Source organism: Mobula birostris, chromosome 5, assembly GCF_030028105.1.
Source record: "Mobula birostris isolate sMobBir1 chromosome 5, sMobBir1.hap1, whole genome shotgun sequence".
In the NCBI taxonomy this organism is placed as follows: Eukaryota; Metazoa; Chordata; class Chondrichthyes; order Myliobatiformes; family Myliobatidae; genus Mobula; species Mobula birostris.
The window spans coordinates 84509310-84533328 of NC_092374.1; the positions used below are offsets into that span (position 1 = coordinate 84509310).

A 24019-nucleotide genomic window follows, 5' to 3' on the forward strand; every position below is an offset into this window, starting at 1 on the left:
CAGCGTCCTGAGGCGGAGAGCCGCCAGTCGTGTGCGTACACACACCAGCGACTGTCCGCCCTCTCCTTCTGGGAGACTCAGAACCGCTGCAGAGACCCAGTGCTTCCTGTTTCCCCAGAAGAAGTCCACTAGCTTCCTCTGCATTCTTGCGACAAAAGGGGCAGGGGGGGCCAAGGTGACCATCCGGTACCACAACATGGAGGCCACCAGCTGGTTTATGACCACCACCCTGCCTCGATAGGAAAGCACCCTGAGAAGGCCTGACCAGCGCCCTAGCCGGGCCATGACCTTTGTCTCCAGGTCCTGCCAGTTCGCCAGCCAGGTCTCCCCAGAAGGACTCAGGTAGACTCCCAGATAGAGAAGACGTCTGGTGCTCCACTCAAAAGCTCTCATCTCCTCCGGCAGGGAGTCCACCTGCCACTGGCCTACTAAGAGTCCGGAACATTTCGCCCAGTTGATCCTCGCGGAGGATGCCGCCGAGAAAACATCTTGGCACTCGCGCATCCTCCGCAGGTCACAGGGGTCTGTCATCATGAGGAGTACGTCATCGGCGTAGGCCGAGAGGACGACCCCCATGTCCGGTTCACGCAGAACCAGACCTGTCAGCCTTCGCCGAAGAAGGCCGAGGAATGGCTCGACACAGATCGCATACAGTTGACCGGACATGGGGCACCCTTGACGCACTCCTCTTCGGAAGTGGATAGGTCCTGTCAATGATCCATTAATTTTAACTAGGCACTCTGCGGCAGAGTACAGGAGCCGAACTCGGGCCACAAAGTGTTGTCCGAGCCCAAAAGCCTGCAGGGTGCCCACCAGGAAACTGTGGTCCACCCGGTCAAAAGCCTTCTCCTGGTCAAGAGAAAGAAACGCTGCCGGGGTCCCAGTCTCCTGGAGTAGGTGGATCAGGTCCCGTACTAGGTGGACATTGTCCTGGATGGAGCGGCCCGGGACTGTATAAGATTGGTCAGGATGGACCACCTGTCCAATTACCGAACCCAGACGGTTGGCCATTGCCCGGGCGAAAATCTTGTAGTCCACGCACAAGAGGGAGACCGGCCGCCAGTTCTTTAGCAGGCGGAGGTCTCCCTTCTTGGGCAGTAGGACCACAACAGCTCTCCGCCATGAGAGGGGCATTTCTCCGGTGGCTAGGCTCTCCCCTAGGACAAGGCTGTAATCATCCCCCAGGACATCCCAAAAAGCCTGATAAAACTCAACACTCAGTCCATCCAAACCAGGGGACTTGCCCCTCCGGAGTTGCCGAAGGGCAGTGGACAGCTCCTCCCGAGTCAGGGGGGCATCCAGACGCACTGCGTCCTCTGGGCTGACCTTCGGCAAATCCTCCCAGACCTCATTACACGCCTCCGCATTTGACGGATCAGGCGAGAATAAGGACCGATAGAATGAACGGACCTCGTTGTTAATTCCATCAGGGTCCGTGATGGAGGAGCCATCGGCAGCCAGCAGCTCCACTAGCTGCTTTTGAACTCCCCGCCACCTTTCCAACGAGTAGAAGAAGGGTGAGCCACGGTCCAAATCCTGCAGCATTTGGATCCGTGACCTCACGTACGCACCTCGGGACTGCTGGAGCTGCAGGTTCCTTAGTGCGTCCTTCTTCTCCTGGTATTCCTGCCACAGCTGTTGGTCTCCAGCGGTCGGACCGAGGCGGGATTCCAGGTCAAGCAACGCTCTCTCAAGCCGCTCAACCTCAGAGCTCCGCCTCTTTGTCGACCCCCTAGTGTACTCCCGACATAAAAACCGGATGTGGGCTTTGCCCACATCCCACCATAGCCGTAGGGAGCAGAAATCTCTCCGCCTCTCCTTCCAGGAGACCCAGAAAGCTCGGAACGAATCCCGGAATCGGCTGTCCTCCAGCAGCCGGTTGTTAAAATGCCAGTACCCGGATCCCACCCGAGGGTGTAGTGGAATAAATTCCACCCACACAAGGTGATGATCCGAGCACGACACCGGCCGCATGGAGGACGCCGACACGCGGGAGACGTAGGCCCGAGAGATGTAAATGCGGTCTATCCTGGAACCTCCTTCTCTAGACCTTCTCGAGAAGGCGCTAGAGTTGGGGTGAAGATTCCGCCAGCTGTCCACCAAGTCAAAGGAGCCGACTAGCTCCTTTAACTTTTTTGCCGATGCTGGGTCGCGTTGGAGGCCCGAACGGTCCTCCGCCTCGAGGGTACAATTGAAATCTCCCCCGAGGATGACGCAGTCCCCAGGATCGATGGAGCTCAGCAGGGTGGACAGCTGGCAGAATAGGCGCGTCTGCATCACACCGCGCCTGGGAGCATACACATTGATAAAATGCAATGGTACGCCATCCAGGCGCACAACCAGGTGGAGCAGACGGCCGGGCACAACGTCCTGGACTCTTTCAATTACTGGCTGGAAGGTCGGGGCCAACAGGATCGCCACCCCGCTAGAAATGGAGCTGAGGTGGCTCATGTAGACCCCGCCCCGCCACTCCAGGAGCCAAGCAGACTCGTCCCCAGGGATGGTATGGGTTTCCTGCAGGAAACTCACCGTATACCGCCCATCCCTGAGGGCTGAGAGATTGTGATGCCTGCGAAGAGGACCCCTGCTGCCGTTTACGTTGAGACTAGCTATGGTAAGCTTCATGGCGGGAGCACACTAGGGCTCAGCAGCTGTGCCCATTTCGGTGAGAGCGGAGGCGCCCTCCACCACACTGTCCGGAAAGAAAGCAAGGTTACTTTTTGCCTTCCGGGCTCGAGCGGTACCAGCGACACCCTGTGACCCACCATCCCCCGTAGGAGCGAGGCTGCTTCTCCCTCTAATGTCCCTTACTAGGTCATCTAGGAAAGATTTTAGTTGCCGTCTGTCGTTCCCCGCCACCGCATTCCTCTTTCCCTTTCCCTTTCGTCCGAGGATGACTCGCAGGGACCTCACCAGCCTCGGCATGCTGGGCCAGCGTAGCGAGGCTAGTTGAGGCCGGTGCTTGGCACCCTCAGAGGTAAGAATGAAATGCTTAATTTCCTCTACAGGTATCAATGGGGACTTCTCAGGAGGGGTGAGGATGTCCATTATTTCACTATCGAAAGAGTCCCCCTCCAACCCGTCACTGCAGACAGAATCCCCATCGGCCTCCCCGCATATTCCAAAAGATGGCTGCGCTTGTGACCCATACCGCGCAGCGGGCACCTCGCTCTTACCTGCCCGCTCCACCGTCGCATCAGCCTCATCCACATTTGCGACAGTGGAGGGACAATCCCCAGGGACTCCCTGCAAGTCATTAATTGCTGGGGTCGACGTGCACAGAAAACCGCCCTCCCCAGGGGGCAGGCATAGAGGGGAACCCGGCACCTTTGGTCCAAGGGATTCACAAGCAGCCTGGTGCTGAGAATGAGAGAGCTTTGTCTCGTCTCCTCTTACATTATTTGGTACACTGGCCTCCAGAGAGGCGCTGACTTGTAGGTCCTGGGTGGAGGCCTCCAGGGCTGCCTCATTTGTGCAAACAGGGCTATCACAAGCTATTTGCACAACCACACCATCTTCCCCAGGACTGGTGGCAACATTTGGGGACTCAGGTTTAGAACCAACCCCTACCCGGATTCCCACCCCTTCCTGGGACTCCTCCGCATCTACATCCCCTGCCCTCTTGCGGGAAAGTTCCCTTCTCCTCTTCACACCGGAGGAGCACACAGGTGCAGGCTTCACCGATGGGGCGGCGCTCTCTGTTTCCATCGCCCCGTCTGCTAGCGCACCTCCCCGAGCCCCACGCTCCACTTCAGGCGAAATGGGCGTGAGCTCTGCAGCCTCAAAGGCCCGCTTCTTACTGTGTTTGGATTTCCCCTTTGCCTTCTTACTCCGCACAGACTCCACCCCGTCCCCCACCCGAACCACAGGGAGAGGAGCAGGGACCGACCCAACCGTAGGAGTAGAGGTAGGGGTAGGGGCAGGGGCAGGGTGAGGGGCTGGGGCAGGATTACGGGCGGGGGCAGGGTCAGATGCAGGCGCAGATGCACGTGCAGGAGTAGGATCAGGGGCAGAGGTAGCTGGGGCACTGGTGCCCGAAATGGGCTCCCTCGGGTTCCGGCCGGCAGGACAGTCCCTCCGAAAGTGCCCCACCCCCCTGCACGCATGGCACCGCGGGCGCTCGGAGCTCCAGTACACCTGATAATCCACTCCCTCATGCCGGACAGTAAACCGGCCCTCAACATCGTCCTCCCTTTCCAGCTGCATGAATACCTGACGCCGGAAAGAGATTACGGTGCGGAGGGTGCGTCTCTTAAATTTGTGTCGGATGGCAGTGATCTCCGACCTTACTTGCCCTAAACGGGCCAGTGGGGGTAGCAAGTCCTCATTTGGAATGAAAGGCTTAACATGCCCAAGCACGATACGTTGCGTGGGGGCCGTCACCAGCTCCATAGGTAAAAAGATGTTGTCTACCGTGACTCCCCTGCTTAGGGCCCGGTGCACTAGCTCTTCATTCACCAGATAAAACACCGCCTTTCCAAACTCCTTCTCGGTGGCCAGAATACCACCTTTCCCAACAAGGTCCTCCATTGCCTCCGTACACTTTTCTAGTGTCATTCCAGGGCGCAAAATACATTGCACCCCACGTTCCACCTTCACCGACCGAAAAAGGGCGTTGTCCGAGGCCGGGGAGGCAGCCGCCCTTGCGTAACTCCCCGAAGGCCCGCGACTCCCTGGAGACCGGTCCGGCATGCTGGCGCTCTTTCCAGTCCGAGAATCCTACAGCGGTGCCGGTTAGAAGTCCTGGAACGAGTCGAATAACTGGCCGGGAAAGTTTGCAGTCGACAGTTCCTCGCTGGCTCGACGCCAGGAAAGGCTCCGTCGGACTTGCAGAGACCCAGGCCGGGAGAGGCCGAAACGTCCTTCCAGATGCTTCGGCACCAACACCGGACGAAAATCAGGAAAAACAATGGAGGAGGAACGTTACCCCGCTGTCAATGGGGGGGAACGACGGCGTTTGCCTCCGGTTTTGGAGCGAACCGGCTTCCTGGCGAGTTGCCAGCGGCCGCAGCTGGGAGCTACGCAGTTAGCAGCCGCCAACAAACCCAGCCCAAAACGGCAGTAAAACTGCACACCGAGTTTCCACACCAGCGCCGTCACTCACTCGGTTGTCCAAGAGACTTTTAGAGCCACCTCCAAAGTATTCCATGAACTTTATCCAGTAGTTTTGCCTCGATTTCTCCCAGCTCAGTCAGCACAGCTCCTCTCTGTGTCTGACCCTGGGGGTGTGTGATGGGACGGTGTAGAGGGATCTTCACTCTGTGTCTGACCCCGGGGGTGTGTGATGGGACGGTGTAGAGGGAGCTTCACTCTGTGTCTGACCCCGGGGGTGTGTGATGGGACGGTGTAGAGGGAGCTTCACTCTGTCTGACCCTGGGAGTGTGTGATGAGACAGTGTAGAGGGAGCTTCACTCTGTGTCTGACCCTGGGAGTGTGTGGTGGGACGGTGTAGAGGGAGCTTCACTCTGTGTCTGACCCTGGGAGTGTGTGGTGGGACGGTGTAGAGGGAGCTTCACTCTGTGTCTGACCCTGAGAGTGTGTGATGGGACAGTGTAGAGGGAGCTTCACTCTGCGTCTGACCCTGGGAGTGTGTGATGGGACAGTGTAGAGGGAGCTTCACTCTGCGTCTGACCCTGGGAGTGTGTGATGGGACAGTGTAGAGGGAGCTTCACTCTGCGTCTGACCCTGGGAGTGTGTGATGGGACAGTGTAGAGGGAGCTTCACTCTGCGTCTGACCCTGGGAGTGTGTGATGGGACAGTGCAGAGGGAGCTTCACTCTGCGTCTGACCCTGGGAGTGTGTGATGGGACAGTGTAGAGGGAGTTTCACTCTGTGTCTGACCCTGGGAGTGTGTGATGGGACACTATAGAAGGAGTTTCACTCTGTGTCTGACCCTGGGAGTGTGTGATGGGACAGTGTAGAGGGAGCTTCACTCTGTGTCTGACCCTGGGAGTGTGTGATGGGACACTATAGAAGGAGTTTCACTCTGTGTCTGACCCTGGGAGTGTGTGATGAGACAGTGTAGAGGGAGCTTCACTCTGTGTCTGACCCTGGGAGTGTGTGATGGGACAGTGTAGAGGGAGTTTCACTCTGTGTCTGACCCTGGGAGTGTGTGATGGGACAGTGTAGAGGGAGTTTCACTCTGTGTCTGACCCTGGGAGTGTGTGATGGGACAGTGTAGAGGGAGTTTCACTCTGTGTCTGACCCTGGGAGTGTGTGATGGGACAGTGTAGAGGGAGCTTCACTGTGGGGTCTGACCCTGGGAGTGTGTGATGGGACACTATAGAAGGAGTTTCACTCTGCGTCTGACCCTGGGAGTGTGTGATGGGACAGTGTAGAAGGAGTTTCACTCTGTGTCTGACCCTGGGAGTGTGTGATGGGACAGTGTAGAAGGAGCTTCACTCTGTGTCTGACCCTGGGAGTGTGTGATGGGACAGTGTAGAGGGAGCTTCACTCTGGGATCTGACAATGGGAGTGTGTGATGGGACACTATAGAAGGAGTTTCACTCTGTGTCGGACGGGGCATGTGTGCCGAGTCGGTGAAGTAGAATGAGCAGACCCTACCTGCAGCCGACATCGGAGCGGTGAGGGAAGCCTTCGTCAGTGTCTCGCAGGCTCCGGGAGGGCCGGAAACACTCTGTGAGAGAGAGAGAGATAGAGAGAGTGGGGGGCAGGCGGTGAGGTGGAGTCCAGGACAGACACGGACCAATAACATTCCTGATTCCCAATTGGTAGGAACCCACCCCTAAGGTTTGTCACCCAGCCACGTCCACACAGTTACCACCCGTCTGCGCGAGGCTGTCTGCACATGGTCTGCTCCAATGCCAGGCTCAACAGAAATTCGAGGAATGACATCCCATAACCCAACGGCATGAGCATTGAAACTTAAACTTCAACACTAATACTCAAACTTCCGGTAACCTTCTTCCCCATTTTTACCTCTTTTCTCTCTCCTCCTGATCCACTTGCCAACCACCACCCCCTCAGCCTCACTTCCCCCTCCCCCACCCACCACACACGCCTCCCACTGTGTCACTTCCCCACACTGCTCCCATCTGTGCTCCACACCTCCCTTATTTGGTTCTGTGCTCCACCTTCCTCTCACATCAGATCCCACCTTCTGCAGCTTTTGTCACCTACATCTGTGACCTTCCAGCCTCTGTCACTATTCCCTCTCTCCCCTCCTCCATCTGTCCATCACCCCTCCTCACCCGGATCCATCCATCACCTCCCAGCCTTTGTCACTATTCCCTCTCTCCCCTCCTCCATCTGTCCATCACCCCTCCTCACCCAGATCAACCCATCACCTCCCAGCCTCTGTCACTATTCCCACTCTCCCCTCCTCCATCTGTCCATCTCCCCTCCTCACCCGGATCCACCCATCACCTCCCAGCCTCTGTCACTATTCCCACTCTCCCCTCCTCCATCTGTCCATCACCCCTCCTCACCTGGATCCACCCATCACCTCCCAGCCTCTGTCACTATTCCCACTCTCCCCTCCTCCATCTGTCCATCACCCCTCCTCACCCGGATCCACCCATCACCCGCCAGTTCTTGCACCACCCGCTCCCCTCCACTTCTTTATATGGTCTATCTCCCTTCTAATCTTTCCGTCCATATGAAAGGTCTCGCCCTGTTTTCCTCCACAGATACTGCTTGACTCGGGAGTTTCTTAAGCGTGTGTTTCTGAGAGGAGACAAGTTGTGTGGGAACAGAGAGGTAAGAAACAAGAGGATGGCCATTGCAGATCTGCTTGTGGATTTACGTACGAGTTAGAGTGGGAAGGGCAAGGTTTTGACTGAGACCCTGATTTGGGCCAGCATCAGGCCATCGTACACAGGAGCAGAATTCATCCCATTCATCCCATCGCGTCTGCTCTGCCATTCCATCATGACTGATTTATTATCCCTCCCACCCCATCCTCCTGCCTTCTCCCCAACAGCCTGAATAATGAAGAAAAATCAATTTCCTCCTTAAATATGCCCGATGACTTGGCCTCCACAGCTGCCTGTGACAATAAATTCCACAGATTCACCACCCACTGGCTAAAGAAATTCCTCCTCATCTCTGTTTTTAAGAGCTGTCCTTCTATTCCAAGGTTGTGCCCTCGGTTGTGTATTTAATATTTCAGTAATATTTGAGTAAACTGGTAAATATATTGTTTGATTCAGATTCTCTGTTGTTATATAATTCATCATGGGTTATACGTGTAAATACATGAATTGCATACATCATGACACTACCATGAGATACACACGCGCCTCACTTAAAGTAAACACGAAGTAAGACTCACGCTTTGGGCTCCCGTGTCTTCCTTTGAATTAGTTTAATTTCAAAGTTACAAAACATAATGCCCTCTGGTTCTAGACTCCCCCACTATAGGAAACATGCTCTCTGTCTGGGCCTTTCCACAGCCATGGGGTTTCAATGAGAAAGCCCCGCATTGAGTACAGGCCCAGATCCTCACACGTTAAACGTTTCATTCCCAGGATCAGAATGACCTGCCCCTGACCCTGCTACCTGGGAGAAAACCCTGATGAGGAATCTTGGACTGAAACTTTTCACTCTGCTTCGGTCCCCAAAACTGAAGTCGGATCCCAGCATTTCACTCACAGCCCTACAGCAGGTGGTGGATTTGGCCCGGTACATCAGGGGAAAAGCCCTCCCAACCACTGGACACATCTACGTGAATCACTGTTGTAGGCCCCATCCATCATCAGAGTTCCCCACAGGGGATATCTACACTCACCTGCCCCATCATTGAAATGTTCCCACAACCAATGATCTCACTTTAAGGACTCGTTATCTCATTATCTCATGTTCTTGTTAATTATTGCTATTTATTTATATTTGTATTTGCAGTTTGCTGTCTTCTGCACTCTGGTTGATCTTTCATGGATCCTGTTATAGTTACTGTAGCAACAGAAGGGACTGGGCGGAGGCCATGACTCAGTGTACGGCTGGTAGGTCCTTGGTACATTTGCAGTGGAATTGATCGCACATGCCCTGTAACATCGAGTCAAGCTCCCACAGCAGCAGCAGCCCAAACTTTAGAGACACTCCCTTGGCTGAACCAGTTTGAAGTGGTTTTGTTACTTATAGCTGTGCAGAAAACCCTCACAAAAACATTTCTTTCAAACAGCCAGTTCACATGCCTTGGCCTTAAAATAATTCTTCTGCCAGCTACTCTGTCAGTTCTTATGGAACCCTATTTTTCTGCGATGCCTTTCCGAGGATGGTGTTAGATGGGTGTTTGCACTCTCTGTGTCTGCCATGTTCTAACCCCTCAAAGTTCAAAGTCCAGTCCTGATGAAGGGTCTCGGCCCGAAATGTTGGCTGTACTCTCTTTCATAGATGCTGCGTTGCTTGCTGAGTTCCGCCTGCACTGTGTGCGTGTGTGTTGCTTAAAGGTCAAAGTAAATCTATTAGCAAAGTACACATGTCACCATATACAACCCTGACGTTCATTTTCCTGGACACATACATAAATACAAAGAAAACACGGCAGCAGCGAATTTCTGTGGCCTACAGTAAAATTGTTGCATGATTCCCAATAACCCTTTATTTCCTCTCAACACGACAATAGAGAGCAGGAGAAGGCTACTCAGCCCCTCAAGCCTGCCCTGTGCTCCTGCTGACTCCTGATAACCTTTCACCTCCCCTTCCCTTTTACTGTCAAGGATCTATGTATCTGGGACCTTAATCTTCAGGTGTATTGATTCTGAATTTGATCAAAGTTTGAGGGAGAGTTCTGCAATCTGAGCACCCACTGAGAGAATTTATATTGCCTCGAGTGGGTAGCGTCTTCATTTTACTAGCATTCAGTCATGCAACATAGATACATGGGAGAGAACCACAGTCACAGTTGCAGTCAGAGATCCTTTGTCAGAATTACCTCCAGGGTAACAGGGGCAGGAGCAGGTCATTCCGATCCCAGGAACGAAGGGGTTAATATGTGAGGAGCGTTTGATGGCTCTGGGCCTGTACTCACTGGAGTTTAGAAGAATGAGGGGTGATCTCATTGAAAACCTTGACACGGCCTCGACAGAGTGGATGTGGGGAGGATGTTTCCTATGGTGGGAGAGTCTAGGACCAGAGTGTACAACCTCAGAGTAGAAGGATGTCCCTTTAGTACAGAGATGAGGAGGAATTTCTTCAGCCACAAGGAGGTGAACCTGTGGGATTTGTTACCACTGATGGCTGTGGAGGCCAAATCATTGAGTACATTTAAAGTGGAGGTTGACAGGTTCTCGATTAGTAAGGATCTCTAAGGTTATAATTCCTGCTAACTATCAGGTGACCATTTACACCAGGGGTTCCCAACCTTTTCTATGCCATGGACCAATACCATTAAGCAAGGGGTTTCATAGAGCCCAGGTTGGGAACCCCTGGTTTACACCAATCCCATTCTAATCTCCTCAGGAGTCCATTAAATCTCCCCTGGTTCTAGATTCTTCCACAGGACAAAGCGTCCCTTCCACACCCGCCCTGTCAATAGCCCTCAGGGTCTAGGAGCTTCAGGAACTCTGTCTCAATCTTCTGGACTCTGTTGGTATTGACCCTATCAAGTTCAAGCTCAATTATCATTCAGCCACAGAAGAATATCCATGAATACAGCCAATGGAAACAGTGTTCCTCTGGGACCAAGGTACAAACCACAACACCAACAGTCACACACAGCACAAAGCCCATATAGTACATACAGTCATACAAAAATATATATAGTCCCTGACTGACACACCCTGTAAATTGATGGTGTATGGCTGTTATCAGCAAGAACAAACAGTTCTTAGCAGTCCACAGATGAACGTATGCACGCACGTAATCCAGCTTGTCCTTCCACTGGAGGGCAGCACTAATGGGAGTGGCCAGCCCCGGACCCAGCATGGACACTGCCCAACACTGCCCCCAGCATCTTTTCCCCCGGACTGCTGCAACAGGCAAGCCCGCAGCTTGAGGCCTAATCCTCGCTACAGCTGAGGCCACGCAGATACCCTGCCGTCTGCCTCACCTAATAGACAAGGGAAACGGACTTACAGTATTTTACATTAACCAATGCCCAACAGGGTCCAGATATTGCAAGAGAAACACCCAAGACAATCACTCACAAGAGAAAATCTGCAGATGTTGAAAATCCAAGCAACACATGCAAAATGCTGGAGGAACTCAGCAGGCCAGGCAGCATGGCCTGCTGAGTTCCTCCAGCATTTTGTGTGTATTGCCAAGACAATCACTTGTTGCTAGACTGCACACCACCTTGTGCACAGACTCTAATGCCTTTCTGTAACAGGCAGTAACATGGTCCGCACCAAACCCAGCTCCTCCACCAATGAGCAGATCGCTGATGGGGCAGGCCTGCGGTACTTGAAGTTCTTAATGCCCAGCGTTGCCTTACAATGGTAAAATTGAAAATAGAATAATGTGCCACCGGTGGGAATTTGACCCAGGTCGCTGGTACTGTAAAGCGTTGTGCTAACCACGACTCTACCATGCTGTCTTCCCTTTTGCTGTTTTGGGATTTGAACTCACATTTCCGGATCAATGGTCCCGCTCCCTGATTATTGATCCAGCTAAAGTTTGAGGAGAGATCCAAACCTGGTTCATCATCTAAGTTGGTCACTGTTAAATCCATTGAGGCTTCTTTGACTACAAAGTGCAGAGTAAAAAATAATCCTCTCTCCTTTTCTCCTGGGCATCACTGTAGCACAGTAGTTAGCATAATGCTTAATAGTGCCAGGGATTGGGATTCAACTCGCACCGCTGACTGTACGTTCTCCCTGTGACCGGGCAGGTTCCCTCCGGGTGCTCCAGTTTCCTCCCAGAGTCCAAAGACGTACCCGTCGGTAGGCTAATTGATCGTTGTCAATTGTCCTGTGACATACCGGTTAGCGTCACTCAGTTGTGGCCACCTACGTTGGCACCGGAAGCAATGTCTCCAGCACATCCTCCGACCGTGTTGGTGTTTAACGCAAGCAACACATTTCACTGTATGTTCCGATGTGCATGTGATAAATAAAGCTAATCTTTAATCTCTCTTACATCTTCTGCCAAGCAAAAAGATAAAACAAAACCCAGAAGGCAAGTACCACCAGGCTCGAGGACAGATTCTATCGTGTTGTTATAAAACTACTGAACAGTCCCCTAGTACGAAAGTGGACTCGACCTCACAACCTACCTCGTTATGCCCATGCAGCTTATTGCCTGCCTGTACTGTACTTTTTCTGTAGCTGTTATACTTCATTCTGCATTGTTATTGTGATAAAAACATAAAATATAAGCCATCAGGCCACTTGGCTCTGCTCTGTCATTTCATCACAGCTGACTCATTTTCCTCTCAAGCCCAATCTCCTGCCTTGTCCCCGTAACCCTTCATGCCCTGACTAACCTCTGCCTTACATATACCCAAAGACTTGGACTCCAAAGCTGCCTGTGCCAACAAATTCCGCAGATTCACCACTCTGTAGCTAAACACACTCCTCCTCATCTCCATTCTAAAAGGACATCCCTTTATTCTGATTCTGTTCCCTTTGGTCTTCGACTCGCCCACCATTGGAAACATCCTCTCCACACCCACTCCATCAAAGCTTTTCAACATTCGATACCTTTCAATGAGGTCTCCCCTTGTTCTTCTGAAATGTGATGAGTACAGGCCCAGAGCCAGCAAACACTCCTCATTAGATAAACCTTTCAATCCCGGAATCATTTTCATGAACCTCCTTTCAACCCTCTCCAATGTCAGCAAAACCTTTCTTTGATAAGGAGCCCGAAAGTGTTCATAATATTCCAAGTGAGGCCTCACCAGTGCTTTATAAAGCCTCAACATTACATCCTTGCTTTTATATTCTAGTCCTCTTGAAATGAATACTAACATCACATTTGCCTTCCTCACCATAGACTCAACCTGCAAATTAACCTTTAGGGAATCGTGCATGAGGACTCCAAAGTCTGTTCACACCTCAGATTTTTTGTATTTTCCCTCCATTTAGAAAATAGTCAACCTTTTCATCTCTTCTACCAAATTGTATGACCATACACTTCCCGACACTGTATTTCATCTGCCACTTCTTCGCCCAATCTCCTAATCTGTCTAAATCTTTCTGTAACCTCGGGAGGAGAAGATGGCAGCGCGATGCAGCGCGCGCAGCTCTCCAGTGAAAATACATCGTTTCCGTTAAATAGGGGCCGTGGACAATTCTGATTTGATGGAGACAGGCGTGAAAGCACAGAGGAACACCTGGAGAAATTTCTGAAATGCCAGTTCGCTGCCGCTGTTACTGTGCGATCGAGAATCTCCGGAGGGAAGGCCCCAAAATCCCCGGCTTTGCCTGCTACTGGCACCGAGGCTGAGGTTGAAGCTTTTGGATAGAGATGGCGCACGGTACTCGGTGTCGGAGGGGTGATCGGAGGCTCGAAGTTTTTGGACGACTCAGAGTCGGACTGTGGTCGGGCATGGCAGGGAGAGTTTTCTTCCTTCTCCCATCTGCGTGAGATGTGGGACTTTCGAGACACTTTGAACTTTTTTACTGTGCTATGGCCTGTTCTTCATCAAGTTATGGTATTGTTGCACTGTTGTAACTATATGTTGTAATTATATGTTGTAACTATATGTTGTAACTATATGTTGTAACTATATGTTGTAACTATATGTTGTAACTATATGTTGTAATTTTTGTTAGTTTTTTCAGTCTTGGTCTGGCCTGTGTTTCTGTGATATCACACCAGAGGAATATTGTATCATTTCTTAATGCATGCATTACTAAATGACAATAAAAGAGGACTGCGTGTCCTCCTAATCTAATCTAAACTAATCTAACTCTTCTTTCTCAAAGTATCCTGCCCCACAACCTTTTTCCGTATCTTCCTCAAACTTGGCCACAAAGCCATCAACTCTGTCATCCAAATTAAATTCCGTCATCCAAGTTAATGACCTGATCTGTATGAACAGTATACAAGCCAAGCTTTTCACTCTATCTTCAGCACAGGTGACAATAATAAACCAATTCTATACTCCTTGGAAGGACATCAGAATTAACTGTGAAACCTTATTCTGCATTCTGTTATTACTTTTGCCTTCTACCATGTCAATGCCATGTTTCATGAAATACTCTGCACAGACTGCATGCAAAACAGGTTTTGACTGGACCTTGGTATATGACAACAATAAACCAATTTATTTACCAGTTTACCAAATTACGTGGGCCGTCTGCTGAGTATACAATTATAAAAGCAGTGAGTTATGGAGAGGGTGTGGAACGCAGAGAACTGTGAAGATGGACAAGTGGAATCTGTACGAACACCGGCGTTAGGGACAGAATGATGGGGTGGGAGGGGGGGGATGGCGCTTCATGCTTGGACTGTTCTCAGCCCAGTCTATCTACTCACCCACTCAGCCAGCTCGTCCACCTCACCCCTGAGTCCCACCTGGTTTTGATGTCTGACTGTCCCATCTCCCTCACTGGCTGGTGATCCGGTGAAAGGGGCCCTCTGGAGTATTCAGGAGGGCAGGCGTCAGTCTAGAGAATGGGCCAGGGATGCCACAAATGACCTCAGTACTAGCACACAAACACACTGGTACAAGGGATTCTGCTGGTGTTGGAAGTCCAAAGCAACACACACAAAATGCTGGAGGAGCTCAGTCAGCCTGGCAGCATCTATGCAGGGGAATAAACAGTCGACATTTCGGGCCGAGACCCTTCATCAGGACTAGAAAGGAAGGGGGAGCAGTCAGAACAAAAAGGTGGAGGGAGGGGAGGAAGAAGTACGAGGTGGAGGTGTAAGAGTCGGAGATCGGCAGAGATCACAGAGGGGGAGCAATGAGAGAGGGTCTCACTGAACTCCCATCACAGCGAAGATTTAAACTTCCTCAGGGTCGGCTTTGCAGTGGAGCAGCAAATCATAAACACAAGAGATTCTGCAGGTACTGGAAATCTAGAACAACACACACAAAATGCTGGGGGAGCTCAGCAGGTCAGGCAGCATCCATGGAAAGGAATAAACAGATGATATTTTGGGCCAAGACCCTTCTTCAGGACTGAAAGTGAAGGGGAAAGACATCAGAATAAAAAGATGTGAGGACACACATGCACAAAACCAAGACCACAAGAGACTGCAGAGAACTGTGGACACATCACGCAAATCCGCCTTCTCTCCGTTGACTCCGTCTACACTTGCCACTGCCTCGGGATAGCAGCCAAGATAATCAAGGACCTCCTCCCTCCTCCCTCCTTCACCTGGACATTCTCTCTTCCCTCCTCTCCTGTCAGGTAGATGACACAAAACGCCACGCTGTATCTTCGGACCCAAGCACAGGATCACACAGAGACTCGGAAGTTTAAACAAAACTAGGAATTTTATTAAACAATAGAGTTGAATTTGGATAACTCGGAATAACTTGGCTAGAACTTCATTAGGTGAGGATCAGGATACCCAGGCCGATGAGGGGTTAGCTCTGCCCCTTTAAACATACCCCAAGGCACAAAAGATCTGTGCCTAGCTGATAAAACCCCAGACTAATTACAAACTAACGAGTAACTACTATAATCAGTGACAAAGGTCCGAGGCTACGCAAATGGACACCTACAATGACTCGGAGAATTAACTGGAAGTATTCAAGGACAATTGCAACTTAAATGTAAGCTACAGAAGACCAAACAATAACGCCTAAAAAACTGAAGCACAACAATATAGATAACTACAATTAATAAAATGCAGAGAATACAGAAAAAATGCAAACAGCAAAAAAGCTCAGAGCTGTCAGCATAATGCACTGACGACCCAAGGCCGTGACAACTAGAGAACTCGTGCCACCAAGAAAGGACTGCTGACATTGGAGATGGCCCAGAGGAGGTTCACGAGGGGGAACATGTGAATGAAAGGGTTAATATGTGAGGGGCATGTGATGGCTCTGGGTATATACTTGCTGGAGTTGAGAAGAATGAGGGAGATCTCACTGAAACCTATTGAATATTGCAAGGCCTAGATAGAGTGGACGTGGAGAGGAAGCTGCCAAGAGTGGGGGAGCCTAGGACCAGAGGCTACAGCTTCAGAATAGAAGGACATCCCTTTAGAACAAAGATGAGGATGAATTTCTTTAGCCAGAGGCTGGTGAATCTGTGGAATTCATTGCCACAGATGGCTGTGGAGGCCCAGTCATTGGCAGTATTTAAAGTGGAGTTCCTGATTAAATAGGTTCCTGATTAGTAAAGGTGTCAAAGGTTATGGGGAGAAGACAGGGGAATGGAGGTCGAGAGGGAAAATAAATCAGCCAAGATCAAATGATGGAGCAGATTCAATGGGCTGAATGGCCTAATTCTGCTCCTTTGCCTTATGGATCAGAAGCTACATTTGTCTAAAGGCCTCAGTAACAGCTCACACTTTTGACACAAGATCATGGTTTCAAATCCTTCTCCAGGCTCCTTATTCCCAATGTCAGTACAGAGAAATTATCTTCAGAAAGAGACTTGAAACGAGGACTCTAGGATTCAATTATTAATTTTATACATCACCAGAACAGGGCCATTCGGACCAGCTAACCTCCACACAGTCTTTTCCTTTCGATCTGCGTCATCTCCACCTCTCAGTACCTTGTTTATTCTCTGACACTTACTTGATATCGTCTAATTTTGACCACTTCCTGAAGTCTCATGTTCTAGTTTGTAACACCCTGTTAAAGGAACATCTTCTTCTAGAAGACTAGGGTGACAGAGTGTTCAGAGTGACAGCGTGGGCCAAAGTGCCTGTATTTGCTTTCCTGCTCTGTGTTCTAATACCTCAACACCATCTCTGAATCCTCTAAATCTCTTAATATCTGGAAATTCAGCCGCAGGCTTGACTGAGCTGTATGTCCCACCAGCACAGTGAAGAACTCTAACTATTCACCACACTCTGGGTGAGGAAATCTCTCCCAACTCTGTCCTACACAGCAACTCCTTATTCTGAGGCTGTGTGCCATGATTCTAGAGGTATGAGGATGGGAAATGCTTAGAGGGATGTGGGCCAAATGGGATGAATTTACATAGACCTCTTGGTCTGCACGGCGGCAAATGGGACGAGTTTGAGAAGGCCCTTGGTTGGCATGGACAAGTTGGGATGAAGGTATTGGTAATGGTATTGTCACAAGAACCAAGACACAGTGAAAAGATTGTCTTGCATACAGTTCATACAGGTCAGAATATTATAGAGTGCATGGAGATAGACACTTGAATATTTCTGTAGATGTACTGTGGAGAGCATTCTAACTGGCTGCATCCTGGGAGGGGGGATCATTGCACAGGATGGAAATAAGCTGCAGAGAGTTGTGAACTCAGTCAGCTCCATCATGGGCACTGGCCTCCGTAGTATCCAGGACATCTTCAAGGAGCGATGTCTCAAAAAGGCAGCGTCCATCATTAAGCTCCCCCATCACTCAGGTCATGCCCTCTTCTCATTGCCACCGTCAGGGAGGAGGTACAGGAGCCTGAAGACACACGCTCAATGATTCAGGAACAGCTTCCTCCTCTCTGCCATTCAATTTCAAAATGGGCAATGAACCCAAGAACATTACCTTACTACTTTTTTATTTCTGTTTTTGCACTACTTATTTAACAAATGAATATATATATATTACTGTAAATCAATTTTTCATTAATATGTATTGCATTCTACTGCTGCCACATAAACTTCACAAAATATGCTGGTGATATTGAACCTGATTCTGAATAACAACACTTTACATACACACCACCAAGTTCAATTCCCTCCGCTGTCTGTAAGGAGTTTGTACTTTCTCCTCCGGGTGCTCTGGTTTTCTCCCACAGTCCAAAGACGTACCAATTGGTCATTGTAAATTGTCCCATGTTTAGGGTATGGTTAGATTGTGAATTGTCCCACGTTTAGGGCAGGGTTAAACTGTAAATCGTCCCATGTTTAGGGCATGGTTAGATTGTAAATCGTCCCATGTTTAGGGTAGGGTTAAATTGTAAATTGTCCCACGTTTAGGGTAGGGTTATACTGGGGGTTGCTGGGCAGCGCAGCTGGAGGGCTGGAAGGGTCTATTCTGCACCGCATCTCAATGAATAAAGTGTACACACACAAAATGCCAGAGGAACTCAGCAGGTCAGGCAGCATCTACGGAACTGAATAAACAGTCCATGTCTCGGCCTGAGATCCTTTCGCAGGTAGTGTAAAAGCTACAGAGAAAGTGCAGTGGGGGCCCATGGTTGTGCGTGGAGCAGCTGTATCACAGCTGAAGAGACCCGGGTTCAATTCCCACCTCTGGCGCTGTGTGTGTGTGTGTGTGTGTGTGTGTGTCTGTTTGCCTGTGTGTGTGTGTGTGTCTATCTGTCTGTTTGTCTGTGTGTGTGTGTGTCTGTTTGTGTGTGTGTGTGTGTGTGTCTGTTTGCCTGTGTGTGTTTGTGTGCGTGTGTGTGCGTGTGTGTATGTATCAGTCTGTCTGTATCTGTGTGTGTGTGTGTGTGTATGTATCTGTCTGTGTGTGTGTGTGTGTGTGTCTGTTTGCCTGTGTGTGTGTGTGTGTGTGTATGTATCTGTCTGTCTGTATCTGTGTGTGTGTGTGTGTGTGTGTGTATGTATCTGTCTGTCTGTATCTGTGTGTGTGTGTGTGTGTGTGTGTGTGTGTGTGTGTATGTATCTGTCTGTCTGTATCTGTATGTGTGTGTGTGTGTGTGTGTGTGTGTGTGTATGTAAGTGTGTGGTGTTTGAACGTTGGATTTCCCCAGGGTACCCCTGTTCCCTCCCACATCCCAATGATGTGCAGGGTCAGTGGTTTAATCAGCCGCTGTAAATTGCCCCTTAGAGCAAAGGTGAGGAGTAGAATGGGGAGACAGCCATATGGGATCGCAAGAAATGTGTGGCTGATGTCTAGGACAAGCTCAATAAGCTGAAGGGGCTATTTCTGTGTCATGTGACATGGCTGGGTATTTATATGGAACAGCAAGGTTAAGGTGGGCTGTGGGATCAGGTTGTTCTGGACTTAAAATCTCTCTCTACTTCCACACTGAGCTCCATCCCCTCCCCTGTCACTCTAATACCCGCTCCAACTCAAAGTTCAAAGTTCAAAGCAAATTTTCCAGAATACATATATGTCACTATATACAACCGAGGTTCATTTTCCTGTGGGCATAATCAGCAAATCTATAGAATAGTAACTATAACAGGATCAATGAAAGATCAACCAGAGTGCAGAAGACAACAGACTGTGTAAATGCAAATATAAATAAATAGCAAAAAATAACGAGAACATGAGATAACACAGACCGAGACCAGTACATCTTTTCAAACATCTCATATTCCTGTCAACCAACTTTGCGTGAAATTGTTTAAAGTTACACCACATCTGGAGGACAATCTGCCCATCTACTGTTCCCAAATGCTAGCACAATAGTGCTGATAATTCCCAGCCTTTGCTGGTTTGGTGCTCACCTCACTGCTATTTAAACACAGGGTTGACTATTGGCATATTAGGCATAGCAGCAGAACTTTGCCAATCGGTCCATCAAAACTACCCCGCAATTCAATCATGGCTGGTTTATTTCCCCTCCCAACCCCACTCTCCTGCTCCCTCCCCTTAACCTTTGACGCTGTACCATGGGGCAGAAATGAGGAACTGAGCCACACCTGGGGAACAATAGAGAAGATGGCCAAGACCAGACAGAGATGGAGGACATTCACTACTGCACTAAACGCCAGCAGTGTAACAGGCAGTGAGTAAAGAAATACAAAAGAATTTCTGAAAAACTACAGTGACTGACACAAACAACCCATGTGCAAAAGACATATCATGCAAATAACAATACTGAGAACAGGAATAGTACAGTCCTTGACATGGTATCTGTCTTGATGATGAGTGAGAGCCTGTCGGTCCTCAAATCAGGGGACTTGGAGGGGCGACGCGGCAGGCTGTAACATTGAAACAGTGAGCTGCTGGTCTCCCTGCTCGCCCTCGCTAGTGAGAGAGACCGTGTCTGAGAAACTGAGGTGTTGGCGTAGGAACTGTTGTTTTCTGGTGAACTCCAGATCATGGTCTCTTTGGAGACTTTGCTATTCCTTGCATGGGGGGTGTGGGGAGAGTTGATGCTTTCTGCTGGAGCAAGTGGGGAGGGAGAGGGGAGGGGGAGGGTTGATGCTTTCTGCTGCAGCAAATGGGGGATGGTTGATGCTTTCTGCTGGGGCAACTGAGGGGAGGGGAGGGGGAGGGTTGATGCTTTCTGCTAGGGCAACTGAGGGGAGGGGGAGGGTGTGCGTGGGAGGGGGAGGGGCTTTGGGAATCTGATGTTTCTGTCATTCATTCTTGGGGATTTTTTCTGTTTGGTGGATGTCTGTGAAGAGTACGGATTTCAGGTTGTATACTGTATACATTCTCTGATATTAAATGGAACCTTTGGAGTCAGTTCAGTGCAGAGCTGGCTGAAGTTGTTCACGCTGGTTCAGGAGTCGGATGGTTGTAGAGTAAACACTGTCCCTGAACCCAGAGGTGTGGGACACCAGGGGGGATATTAGGTGGCCTGGAAGGCTTGAGTTATAAGGAGAGCAAAGACGGGCTGGAACCGTTTTCCCTGGAGTGAAGCAGGCCGAGAGGTGACCTGATTTATAAAACTGTCACAGGTAGGGAAGGTTGTCACAGTCTTTTTCTCAGGAGAGTAGGAGAGTCTAAAACTAGAGCACACAGGTTTAATGTGAGCGAGCAAACATTTAAAAGAGGCTTGAGAAGCAGGTTTTTCCACACAGGGGGTGGTGGGTCTATGATCGGGTTGCCAGGGGAAGTGGAAGAGGTAGATCCAATTACAACATTTAAAAGTCGTTTGGACAGGAACATGAACGGGGAAGATTCAGAAGGTTATGGGCCAAATGCAGGGAAATGAATTCATTTACATAGGTATCTTGGTCGGCACGGAGAAGATGGGCCAAAAGGCTTGTTTCTGTGCTCTATAACTATAAATCTGCCATCCTTAAGGGAAACAGTTATTTCTTGTTTACTCCAGCTATGCCTCGCATACTTTCGTACACCTTAATTAAATCTCCACTGATCTTTTTTGTTCTTCCGAAGGTACAGGCCCACCGCCTTGTCAATAGCTCCTCGTAACTCCGGAAATGTGAACTCTACCATGGACGGTCCTGAGCCTGCCTGCAAAAGGAGGAGGGTCAGGCACTGGGCGGCACGGTAGCGTAGTGGTTAGCATGATGCTTTACAGTACCAGTGACCTGGGTTCAATTCCCGCCTCTGCCTGTAAGGAAGCTCTCCCCGTGACCATGTGGGTTTCCTCCGGGTGCTCCGGTTTCCTCCCACAGTCCACAACGTACCGGTTGGTAGGTTGATTGGTCGTTGTAAATTGTCCCATGGTTAGGCTAGGGTTAAATCGGGGGTTGCCGGGTGGTGCAGCACGAAAGGCCGGAAGGGGCCTATTCTGCACTGTCCCTCAATAAATAAACCACATTCCCTGAAAACCCAGAGCTACAGAAACACCAACAGAAGCTCTAAAGGCCTCATCCCTGGTAGAGGAAGGACACACCAAGAAGATGGGCTACATCTGGAGGCACATGAAAGCCTGGCCCCGGTGAGCTGCAGTCAGCAGCCTATGTCCTGTACACAGTGAACGGTAGGGCACTGAAGAGTGTGGTAGAACAAAGGGATCTGGGAATACAGGTCCATAATTCATTGAAAGTGGTGTCACGGGTAGATAGGGTCATAAAGAAAGCTTTTGGCACATTGGCCTTCATAAATCAAGGTACTGAGTACAGGAGATGGGATGTTGTGTTGAAGTTGTATAAGACATTGGTGAGGCCTAATTTGGAGTACTGTGTGCAATTTTGGTCACCTATCGACAGGAAAGATGTAAATAAGGTTGAAAGAGTACAGAGAAAACTTACAAGGATGTTTCTGGGTCTGGAGCACCTGAGTTATAAGGAAAGATTAATTAGATTAGGACCTTATTCCTTGGAATGTAGAAGATTGAGGGGTAATTTGAAAAAGACATACAAAATTATGGGGTACAGATACGGTTTTTTTCCACTGAGGTCGTATGGGCTACAACTGGAGGTCATGGGTTAAGGGTGAAAGGTGAAAAGTCTAAGGGGAGCATGAAGGGAAATTTCTTCACTCAGAGGGTGGTGAGAGCGTGGAACAAGTAGCCAGCGAAAGTGGCGCATGTGAGCTCGATTTCAATGCTGGAGAGAAGTTTGGATAGGTACATGGATGATAGGGGAGGGGTATGGAGGGCTAATGGTCCCGGTGCAGGTCGATGGGAGTGGGCAGTTTAAATGGTTCAGCACGGATGAGATGGGCCAGTTTCTGTGCTGTACTTTTCTCTGACTATGACTCTTATTACAGGGGACTCCGGCAAGCTGCAGTTAGTGGCTTATGTCCCGCCTGGGGTGATGGGCTTCCTATGACTATTACAGGAAATATCCTCATCAGCTTCCTCTGCAGTACCACACTCTTCCTTTGGTGTGGAGACCAGAACTGTGCACTGGCCCTAACTGTTGTCGCATGGTGAAAGCTGTGATCATTGTTCCTCAAAGTAGGCAGGTTCCCCATTGTGGGGCCATGCCACATCCCGTCAACCAAAATTACCCCTCTCTTCAGGCAGACAGGGGAGAATTTCAAGGACGTGCCTAAAAAATTCCTTCCTGAAGAAATGTAGTATCTTCCCAACTGATTCCCGGGGATACCTGTCCATCGACCACCGCATAGGTGGAACATTCCGGTTAGTACTGATACCTCAAGGCGAGGAGCACAAGAGTTGTTGAAGCCTCTCTCAGAGGTCTGTGTGAGTCTCAAGTTTGAGGCCCAGAGGCTGGGGTCCCATGACTGCAAGCTCTAGGGTCGATAACGGGGATCAAAGCCCAAAGGCCGAAGGCCAAACACAGCAAGTCCGGAAACCAGATCCTGATGGTCAAAGCCCTGGGTCAGTGCATCTGGAAGTCAGAAGCATGACGTCTGCGAGTCCATGTCTCCACTGGAGGCCTGTCCAGGGATTGAAGGCCTCCCCGGGAGTGTGTGGGAGGGAGGGAGGAAAGGGGCTCGCTTTGCTGTTGGTGTTTTGTTCTTGTTGCTTGTGTGGTTCTGCTGCAAATGGTGAGCGTGCTACGTTGGTGCCAGAGTATTGACAATGGCCGGGGCCACCCGTCATGTAAAGACGCTGCCCAGAAGAAGACAATGGCAAAGCACTTCTGTAGAAAACTTTGCTAAGAGCAATCATGCTTAAGATCATGTTAATGCTTCTACAGTGTGCTTTACCACTGCCGCCTCCTGGGCAGCGTCTTTACAAGACAGGTGACCCCAGCCGTTATCAGCACTCTTCAGAGATTGTCTGCCTGGCGCCAGTGATCGCATAACCAGGACTTGTGATATGCACCAGCTGCTCATATGACCATCCAGCACCAGATCCCGTGGCTTCATGTGACCCTGATCTCAGGAAGGGGGTGGGATGGGGGCTAATCAAGTGCTACACCTTGCCCAAGGGGGACCTGCAAGCCAGCAGAGGGAAGGAGCACCTTACACCTCCTTTGGTAAAGATATATCTCCACCCTGCCACCCGCTTAAATCTGTGCCCTCTAGTTTCAGACATGCCTCTTCTCATTGTTACCACCAGGGAGGAGGTACAGGAGCCTGAAGACTCACACTCAGTGATTCAGGAACAGCTTCTCCCCCTCTGCCATCAGATTCCCGAATGGACATTGAATCCATGAACACTACCTCACAATTTCTTGGGTTTTTTTTTGAACTACTTTCATTTTTTAAAATATATTTCTTTTTGTAATTTATAGTTTTTTTATTGTGATGCATTGCAGTTTACTGCTGCCACAAAACAACAGATTGCACAACATATGCCGGTGATATTAAGCGTGACTACGACTCTGATTCTGAAACAGACACTGGTTATCTATATGTCTCGGTTTTATATACCTGGATCGTAAGAATTCTCAGCCTTCTTTGCTCCAAGGGAAGAAGAACCAGCCTATCCATTCTCTCCTAAGTCCTCCAGCCCCGGCAACATCCCCGTGAATCTTCCCTGCACCCTCTG

General features: G+C 50.0%; 1 protein-coding gene across 3 annotated transcripts in view; it reads right to left on the minus strand.

Moving 5' to 3' along the window:
* Window positions 1-24019, minus strand: part of LOC140197821 (phospholipid scramblase 2-like) — a 103032-nt gene that overhangs the window by 51959 nt on the left and 27054 nt on the right. Inside the window, exons 1-2 of one of the 3 annotated variants that reach the window (XM_072258290.1) lie at window positions 16505-16567; window positions 6564-6636 (exon numbers count right to left, since the gene is read on the minus strand). The exons of 1 other annotated variant lie outside the window; for it this stretch is intronic. In XM_072258290.1, the coding sequence (XP_072114391.1) occupies window positions 6564-6576 (13 nt within the window). In that variant the 5' untranslated portion in view covers window positions 6577-6636; window positions 16505-16567. Of the gene's footprint in view, window positions 1-6563; window positions 6637-16504; window positions 16568-24019 lie in introns of those variants that run through there. One more of the 3 variants, XM_072258289.1, reaches the window with a different exon arrangement.